Genomic DNA, 10,000 nt, shown 5'->3' on the forward strand with positions numbered 1-10,000 from the left:
TTGGGTTTACTAAAGACTTTAAATGTCATCTCTTTTTTTTTTTCTCTCTCTCCCTCTCCCTCTCTCTCCCTCCCTCTCCCTCTCTCTCTCTCTCTCTCTCTCTGTCTCTTCCGCTCTCTCCCTTTTCCCCTCTCTCTCTCTCTCTCTCTCTCTCTCTCTCTCTCTCTCTCTCTCTCTCTCTCTCTCTCTCTCTCTCTCTCTCTCTGTCAAGGGTATCATCTGTTTTCTTTCCAACACACTTACTTATCCTGCATTCAGCACAGAACACTATCCTCCAAACACACACACACACACACACACACACTGAAGGGACCGGTCTGTTCACCTTGCATGGAGTGTGTGTGTGTGTGTGTAGGGCAGTAAAGGAGACTCTAGATAGATGATCCACAGAGCTCATGTCTGATATGGAAACGTTCATATCTCACGGAATGTTAACCGTTCTCTGTGTGTGTGTGTGTCAGGTGACTCCAGTGCCGTGTCATCAGCGGGGAGCATTCTCCTGTCAGAGACCATGTGGACGAACTCTGACCTGCAGTAACCATAGCTGCACCCGCGAGTGTCACGTTGTCAAGGCTACGACAAGCAACTGGTAAGGGTTGTGATAGACTACTCTTCCTCCTCTCCTCTCTCCCCTCTCCTCTCCCCCCTCCTCTCCCCTCCCCTCCACTCCTCTCTTCCTGAAATAGAAACACTTAAAAGGTGTAACACTGTCCTCTCTTTCTTATTATCAGACTCTCAAACACCCACACACTCATGTGCACACACACACAGCCCCATAGTGTGAAAGGGGATATTCACCACTTTGAAGGTGATTTACATCATTACAGGGCTCTTGTCACCCTACACACCTGTGAGTGTGTGTGTGTGTGTGTGTGTGTGTGTGTGTGTGTGAAAGTATATGAGTGTGTGTGTGTGTGTGAGTATATGAGTGTGTATGTGTGTGAGTATATGAGTGTGTGTGTGGTGTGTGAGTATATGAGTGTGTGTGTGAGTATATGAGTGTGTGTGTGTGAGTATATGAGTGTGTATGTGTGTGAGTATATGAGTGAGTGTGTGTGTGAGTATATGAGCGAGTGTGTGTGTGAGTATATGAGTGTGTGTGTGTGTGTGTGTGTGAGTATACGAGTGTGTGAGTGTGAGTTACCTAACCCGGAGATTTCCACCCTCAGTCAGTGGAAATGTAGAGAGTGAATATCAATGTCTGGTAGCGTTAGGGTTAGGTCCCCCTGACGGTGTGTGTGTGTGTGTGCAACATATTTATTTAGTTGGACCTCTGTGCGAGTTACAAAACTCCCTCTTGTATGAATGTTGAATCAGGCAGGACCGGAGTGTGAGGTGTGTGAGGAGGGCTGTGGGGCTCCCCGCCCCCCCGGGTGCCCCCACCCCTGCCTGTTGCCATGCCACCCGGGGCCCTGCCCCCCCTGCCTCCAAAGCCACCGTCAGCGCTGCCACTGCAACATCACCCTGCTGTACATCCCCTGTCTGTAGGTACACACACACACTCACACACACCTGCAACATCACCCTGCTGTACATCCCCTGTCTGTAGGTACACACACTCACACACACCTGCAACATCACCCCTGCTGTACATCCCCTGTCTGTAGATAGACACACACACTCTCATCTCTGACCCTACAGGAAGTGGTTGTCGGCAGGGGAGCAGGGCAGGAGAGAGCTGTCCTCTTGCAGGAACCAGTGCCCCAAACAGGTACGGAGAGTGTGTGTGCTGTGTGTGTGCTGTGTGTGTGTGTGCAGTGTGTGTGTGTTCTCATAAGTTAGAATGTTACAGCTGAGAGAGAGAAAAGGTGAGAAAGAAGGACAAGAAACTAGTTCAACCTCCTTAATCCTCCCTCTCTCTCCCTACCTCTCTCTACCTCTCTCTACCCCTCTCTCTCCCTCTCTGTCTCTCTCTCTCCCTACCTCTCTCTACCTCTCTCTACCCCTCTCTCTCCCTCTCTGTCTCTCTCTCTCCTACCTCTCTCTCTACCTCTCTCTCTCTTTCCTTCTCTCCCTCCCTCTCTCGCCATCTGTCTCTCTCCCCTTCTCTTCTCCCTCTCCCCATACTCTCTCTCTTCTGTGGGGTAATCAATGGCGCCAGACGGTTTGTGTGCTGTTAACATGACAGAACACACACACATACACCACACACAAACACACAATACACCACATACACCACACAACACACACACACAGTCTGGAACAGTTTAACTTTTTCATTTTGTCCAGTTTTTGGCGGCAGGATAGACAAAACACACACACACACACAACCACACAGGAGGAGAGAGAGAGGAGAGATAAGGAAAGGGAGATAGTAAGAGGGGAAGGGGAGGGAGGAGAGAAGGGGGAGGGAGAGGGGAGAGGGAGGAGAGAATCAGGTGGCTGAGCGGTGAGGGATCGGGCTTGTAATCTGAAGGTTGCCAGTTCGATTCCCGGTCATGTCAACTGATGTTGTGTCCTTGGGCAAGGCACTTCACCCTACTTGCCTCGGGGGAATGTCCCTGTACTTACTGTAAGTCGCTCTGGATAAGAGCGTCTGCTAAATGACTAAATGTAAATGTAAATTGAGAAGGGGAGAGGGAGGGAGGAGAGAAGGAGAGGGAGGAGAATGTTTACAGTAGATGAAGTAAGAATGATCCATTCATAACGTCTCTGTAGCAACACTGTATATCTGACTTTAATCTCTGTGCGTGTGTGTGTGGTGTGCATGGCGTGTGTGTGGGTGTGTGTAGCTGAGGTGTGGACATGGCTGTAAGGACGTGTGTCATCATGGAGCGTGTGAGCAGACCTGCACACAAAGAGTCAGACTCAGGTGTCCCTGCAGGAGGATCAGGAAGGTACACACACACACACACCATACACACACCACACACACACTCACACACCACACACACTCACACACCACACACACACTCACAGCATACACAACACTTACACACACCACACACACACTCACAGCATGTCCCCTCTCCGTGTGTGTAGGAGTTTCCCTGCTGTAAGGTGGAGGAGGAGAGGCTCCTGGCGTGTGATGACGCCTGCAGAGCTGTGAGGAGGAAAGTTAACGAGGTAATACATCACACACACACACATATACACACAGCTACACACACACACACATATATACACACACACACACACATATACACACACACACACACACACATATACACACAGCTACACACACACACACACACACGTATACACACACAGCTACACACACACACACATATACACACACATATACACACAGCTACATGCACACACACACATATATACACACACACACACACACACATACATCACACACATATACACACACATATACACACACACACAGATGTGGAAATGATTTGGGTCATTAAGCAAAATGGGCTTGATAGCACTTCTCACTGCCTATTACACACACACACACACACACACCACTCCATCATGTAAGGCCTTGAGTTGTTCCTGGTCCCTGATTTAGAAACAGTATGTGTGTGGGTGTGTGTGTGTGTGTGTGTGTGTGTGTGTGTGTGTGTGTGTGTTGTGTTAGCTGAAGGAAGCAGAAGAGAAAGCCGTTCAAGAGGAGGAGCAGAAGAAACAACAGGTGATTAGAGGAGTTAGTGAGGAGTACATTACAAAGTTTCACTTGCACTCTCCTCCTCACCTGTCTCTCCTCCTCTCCCCCTCCTCCTCCCTCCTCCCCCTCCTCCTCTCTCCTCCTCTCTCTTCCTCTCCCCTCTCTCCTCTCCTCTTCCTCTCCCTCCTCTCCTCCCCCCTCCTCCCTCTCTCCTCCTCCTCTCTCCTCCTCCTCTCTCCTCCTCCCCTCTCCCTCTCTCCTCCTCTCTCCTCCCCTCAGCTGGAGTTGGAGGCGTTTGAGAAGCGCCAGCGAGGTCGTCGTAAGAAGCCTCGTAGGAGAGGAGAGGTGGAGGAGGAGGAGGGGGGGGTGGGGGCGCTCCTCTCTGCTGGCTGCTTCTGGTCTGTGCTGTCCTGCTGGCTGCTACAGCGTTCTACCTGCTCACCCTGTAGACACACACACACACAGACATACACACAAATATACACAGACACACACAGACATACATGCATGAATACACGTGCTCACTTTCATTTACATTTCCACACACACACACTTATAATCTCTCTTCGGATTATTCTATACTTTTACAACATCATCCCCTTTATAGGACCACGGTGGTGGTGATGATAATGATGATGAAGAATGTTGGTTATTATTCTTGGATTATTGGAATATTATTAGAGATGTCAGACATGATGAAATTTTAAAGCAAGGACAGTGATTGGTTTTGTAGGGTTGAGAGAAGACAGTGATTGGTTGTTGTCCACAGTATAACAACATAACCGTGAACATGCAAAGCTGCAGTGTAACATGCTAACATGCAAAGCTGCAGTGTAACATGCTAACATGCTAAACTGTAGTGTAACATGCTAACTGTAGTGTAACAGAACATGGTTACTTTTCTGGTTACTGTGGTTGTTACTTGTCTGACTGCAGCTGGGAAATAAAAGAAACTGCCTGAGAACTGTTTATCTATTACTGTGTGTGCGTGCTTGTGTGTGTGTGTGTGTGTGTGGGGGGGGGGGGGGGGGTGGGGGGGGGGGGGTGTACCTGTTCCTTAATGTGTTTTTCTAAAAGTAGGCTGAAGTGAAGTCGCTAGTGGAAGCTTCCACCGCGCGCTGAGAGTTAGGGCTGTAATTACACTAATGACGCTCGAGGGAGCTGCTCCTGTATACTGGGCTAGTGTGCGCGTGTCTGTCTAGTCCAGCCTTTAATCCCATGTTGACTAGAGAAACACGTGAATTTAATAGAAAGTGTAGGATTAGAACCACGTTGAACAACCAACAGTGATGTGTTTTTGATATGTGTGCGTGAGTGTGTTTGTGTTCCAGCTGCCAAATTCTCTGCCCATTAGCCGCACATCAGAGAGAAAACATGACATTGTACCCACGGTTAATGGAATGCGGAGGGGTGGTGTGTGTGAGAGGGTGAGTGTGTGTTAGAGGGTGAGTGTGTGTGAGTGTGTTAGAGGGTGAGTTTCACAGCTGTATCTGCGAGGAGGTGACCGGACTAGACTTTTCCTCCGAGTCTCACCCCTCCCATTGCGAGAGTGCTACCGGGGTTTCACGGGAGAATGATGTGTCGGTGAGGTGAGCTGCAAGCTCCGGTGTCCGGTCATGTCATCCACGCGGGCCCCAGCGGACTCGGAGCCATGTCCGCGCGTCACATTCAGCGGCAGGGTAAGAAACTTCTTCTCTCTCACTTCTAGTCCTTTTTTGCTTTGCTTTTATCCCGCCTCTGTTGTGCTTCCCTCTAACTCGGACCGGCCGTGTCGGTTGTTCTCCGGTACATTCATGAATTGGGTAAGAGAGCTCAAACCGATTATACACCAGAAGAGTAACACCGTCCAACAGAGCTGAACTCACAAGCCTCCCCGCTTAGACAGCCCGAAGTCAAGTGCGCGCGAGGTACTCCTATTAGAGGCGCTTGGGGTGTGAAAAGTCTCTCGAGCACTCGCGCACAGCTGGTGGGAGGACACACACGAGCCCCCCGGCTGCAGCTACTCTCCCTCGAGCCGGGCGCTAAAATATCCGATCTCTTCTCGAGAGAACCATCAGGTCCCCCCGAGCCTGAAGCGGGGCACGCGCGCTGCTGAACGGAAAGTCTGAAGCAAAAAATACCTCTAGGTTAAAAATAAACGGACCAACCGACCGGGGACTGACGGGCAGACCGGGCGGAACGCGAGCATTTTAAGCATGGTCCTAGCGGCCGTCACGTAGCCGAAGTGGGACAAGGAGGGACCGGAGATCTCCTTCGAATCATTTCGTCATGTTCACGGTTCTCCCAAACCGGTGGATTGATTGACTATGACGATAGCGTGCCGCTTGCTATTCAACCAGACTTGGAGGGCAACGGGCCAGCTCAGTGGGCAACCGGAGATCTCTCCAGTGGAGTTCATGTGTTGCGCGTTGTTTGGTGAGAGTTCAACCGGCCGACCCTGAGGGTTTTCCGTCATTAACGGTAAAACAACCCGCAGGAAACAGAATCCTACTCTTTTCCTCGGTCAGTGCGGCAGGTCAGACCGAGTTAGGACCCTGCGCGCGCGAATGCCCTAGGTTAAAGGGGAGACCGGGGCAGTCTAGTAAAAGTCGGTGTTGTTGTAAGTTGCGTTAAACATGTCGCTCTCCTCGCGGCCAGGGTTGTTAGATGTTCCGTTAACGGGGAAGCCGTGTGCGCGCGTCTGAAAGTCTTCAGGGAACGCGGTGGAAACAGGTAAGGATATGGAGAGAAGCGGGAACTTTAACAGAGATAGCCCTTAGATAAGCCAAATATAGGCCTACGGTAAACCATCTGGATAAGTGATTAGATGACAAATATATCATTGTAACCATGCCGTGGTTTTAACTGCATTGTGGTTTCTAATGTTTGTTTGTGTGTGAATGTGGTGTGTGTGTGTGTGTGTGTGTGCGCGTGCAGGCCTCTGGTCTGGGGGAGGACATGGGGGAGGTATGTTCTCACAAGCCCGGCGTGTCTCGCTGCCCTCGCCTGGCCCTCTACATCCTGCTGCCCTCAGCTGCCCTACTGCTCTGCATCCTGCTGGTGCTCACAGGTACACACACACCACACACACACACACACACACATGCACACACACACACACACACCACACACACACCACACACACACACACACACATACATCACCACACACACGCACACACTCACCACACACACACAAGAGACACACACACAGTATGTAAAGGAGGGTCAGAAAGGGAGAAAGGGAGGAGGAGGTCAGAGAGGGAGATTGAGAAGAGGAGGGTAGGAGCAGAACTAGGTTTGTTATCTCTCACCTCACATCAATGGTCCTCACAATTTAAATGAAGTCAATGAGCATCACAACGCACAGACACACACGCACAGACACACACGCATAGACACACACGCATAGACACACACGCATAGACACACAAACACACAATGCAACCTTATCCGAAAACACACAACTGTTATCTTTCTGTGTGTATTGTGTGTGTGTGCATGTTTTTGTGACTGGTCAGGCCCCACTAGGATCGTAGTGTTTGTGTGTGTGTCTGTCTGTGTGGAAACATTCTGCATATTTAACATTGGTCCTCTGACTCTGATTGGCTGATTATATTCATGAATTAACAGCAGCCAATAATGACACAGACAAGCTGCTCAGTGAATCATTAGTGTTCCATACGGCCTTCTCCACACACACACACACACACACACAGTATAGTACACACTCACACACACACACACACACACACACAGACAGTACACACATACACACAGTACACACAGACACCACAACAAGAGCTGTGTGTTAATATTCATGTTACTGTGCGTCATGGAAGTGTTGCCCATAGTGATGATGAAGAGCTGCACTGGACCATTTCTTCATCAGTATCTCTGATGGTGTGGCTCTGTGCTTTGAGGCTGAGTGAAGTGTGTGTGTGGGGTAGTAAAGTGAATGAGCTTTTTAAACATTGTTCCTCAAGGGCTTTTAAACACACACACACACACACACAAATACACACACACACACATTTCACACACTGCTGCATCTGGCTATCTGATGGACCTTCTGTTCTTCCACACCTCCCCTCTCCTCCCTCTCCTCCCCCCCCCCTTCCCCCTCTCCTCTCCCCGTCTCCTCTCCCCCCATTCCCCTTCTCCTCTCCCCCCCTTCCCCCCTCTCCTCTCACCCCTCTCCTCTCCCCCTCTCCTCTCCTCTCCTCTCCCCGTCCTCTCCCCCCCTTCCCCCCTCTTCCTCTCCCCCTCTCCTCTCCCCTTCTCCTCTCCCCCACTGGTCTCCCCGTCTCTTTTCTCTCCCCCTCTCCTCTCCCCCCCTTCCCCCTCTCCTCTCCCCCTCTCCTCTCCTCTCCCCCTCTCCTCATCCCCTCTTCACTCTCCTTCCTCTCCCCCCCTCTCCTCTCCCCTTCTCCTCTCCCCCTCTCCTCTCCTCCTCCTGTGTGTGTGTATCTGTGTGTGTGTGTGTATCTGTGTGTGTGTGTTGTGTGTGTAGGGATCAGTGGTTTCAGGCAGTCTGGCCCGCTGCTGTCTCGCTCTACGGGAGCACCAGACACCTCCTCCTCCACCTCCTCCTCCTCCTCCACCTCCTCCTCCTCCTCCACCTCCTCCACCACCGTTACCGGCAGCTTCTCCCTCAGCCTTACCAGCACGGATGCTACCACCAGGAGAGATGAGGCAGCCACCTGACCTCCTCCATAACCCCTCCCACCCTGTCTCCTGATTGGGTGACCTCGATAACCTCACTGAGTACCTTTTGGCCAATCAGCACAACACCAGGAACTCTTAGCCCCGCCCCCGACCAAGGTAAGCTCTTCACTGGTCCCATACTCACTCAGTCTGTCTGATTGTTTTGTCCCTCCCTCCCTCCCTCCCTCCCTCTCTCCCTCTCTCTCTCTCTCTCTCTCTCCCTCTCTCTCTCTCTCTCTCTCTCTCTCTCTCTCTCTCTCTGTTATCATAGTGTCTTTACCATCAGTCATGTAGGGAATGGAGGGCTCCAATCAGCATGTATCTGTGAGAGTGTGTGTGTGTCTTTGTCCTTTACTCTGGTGTAGACGATGGACAGAATTCTGATCCAGTGTCCTCCACTTTGTCCTGAGACAGAGAGAGAGATAGGGAGAGGGAGAGGGAGGGAGAGGGAGTTAAACGTAGAGAGAGAAGGGAGAGGGAGAAAAGTAGTTTGTCTTATTCAAAGCCTATGAAGGTAAATCATTTAGTAAATCTCTCTCTTTCTCCTCTTTCTCTCTCTCTCTCTCTCTTTCTCCTCTCTCTCTTTTTCTCTCTCTCTCTCTGTCTTCTTTCGCTCACGTTCCCTCCCTGACTTTGATCAGACAACAACAATGAAACAGCAGATTCAAGAGACTGTCTCCTTTCTCCTCTCCCCTTCCCTCGCCTCCTCTCCCCTCCCTCCCTCGCCTCCTCTCCTCTCAGCCAACCAGGATCATATTAATGCCAAATCCAGACAGAATGCTTGTTATTGGTTCATTAACTGTGATACACGTCCAACCAGGTGGCTGTGTTTTTGAACATCTGTTTGAAACTCTCTCCCAACCCCTTTTTCCCCCTCCTTCCCTCCTTCCCTCCCCCCCCTCCCTCTCCCCTCCCTCCCAGGTGGGTGTTCTGACATCATCGAGCCTCAGTGTCACATGCTGCCCTACAACCAGACGTGGGCGTCGCCGGCCGTTACCGTGGTGAAGGCATCAGAGGTGGAGATGTTCCTGCGTTTCTTCGGTTACCTGAACCGTCTGGGCTGCTACAGACACATCATGCTGTTTGGCTGCACCCTCGCACTCCCACAATGCATAGCGGCCAGCCACAGCCAGGAGAGGTAGGAGGGGGGAGCCTGGGGGGAGGAGGAGCCTGGGGGGAGGAGGAGCCTGGGGGAGGAGGAGCCTGGGGGGAGGAGGAGCCTCGGGGGGAGGAGGAGCCGGGAGGGAGGAGGAGCCTGGGGCGGAGAAGGGCCTGGGGGTAGGAGGAGCCTGGGGGGAGGAGGAGCCTGGGGGAGGAGGAGCCTGGGGGGAGGAGGAGCCTGGGGGGGGGAGGAGCCGGGAGGGAGGAGGAGCCTGGGGGGAGGAGGAGCCTGGGGCGGAGGAGGAGCCTGGGGCGGAGGAGGAGCCTGGGGGGAGGAGGAGCCTGGGGGGGAGGAGGAGCCTGGGGCGGAGGAGGAGCCTGGGGCGGAGGAGGAGCCTGGGGGGAGGAGGAGCCTGGGGGGGAGGAGGAGCCTGGGGCGGAGGAGGAGCCTGGGGGGAGGAGGAGCCTGGGGGGGAGGAGGAGCCTGGGGATATATTCTTTAATTCCATTCATGTCTCAGCTGTCTGAGGGGGGGGGGGGGGGGGGAGTGTCCTGTAATAGACTCCAGAGTCAGGAAGAACACACACACACGTTTGTCCCCCCCACACACTCACACACACTCTTGTTTCACCAGGCGTGTGCTGCTGCCCTG

At 52.2% G+C, this 10,000-nt stretch overlaps 2 protein-coding genes across 2 annotated transcripts in view; both read left to right on the forward strand.

Moving 5' to 3' along the window:
* The window catches only part of nfxl1 (nuclear transcription factor, X-box binding-like 1), a gene marked incomplete in the record, with an annotated part of 8,952 nt that extends 6,150 nt beyond the window's left edge, over positions 1–2,802 (forward strand). Inside the window, 4 exon segments of the mRNA XM_067261820.1 lie at positions 462–589; positions 1,318–1,484; positions 1,642–1,711; positions 2,733–2,802. Of these exon segments, the coding sequence (XP_067117921.1) occupies positions 462–589; positions 1,318–1,484; positions 1,642–1,643 (297 nt within the window).
* A 2,328-nt stretch (positions 2,803–5,130) lies between these two features.
* corin (corin, serine peptidase) overlaps positions 5,131–10,000 on the forward strand; it is a 15,080-nt gene continuing 10,210 nt past the window's right edge. The window contains 6 exon segments of the mRNA XM_067261728.1: positions 5,131–5,241; positions 6,479–6,611; positions 8,054–8,235; positions 8,238–8,364; positions 9,169–9,385; positions 9,983–10,000. The exon segment at positions 9,983–10,000 is cut by the window's right edge and continues 99 nt beyond it. Of these exon segments, the coding sequence (XP_067117829.1) occupies positions 5,179–5,241; positions 6,479–6,611; positions 8,054–8,235; positions 8,238–8,364; positions 9,169–9,385; positions 9,983–10,000 (740 nt within the window). The 5' untranslated portion in view covers positions 5,131–5,178.

Source organism: Osmerus mordax, chromosome 23, assembly GCF_038355195.1.
Source record: "Osmerus mordax isolate fOsmMor3 chromosome 23, fOsmMor3.pri, whole genome shotgun sequence".
Lineage (NCBI taxonomy): Eukaryota > Metazoa > Chordata > Actinopteri > Osmeriformes > Osmeridae > Osmerus > Osmerus mordax.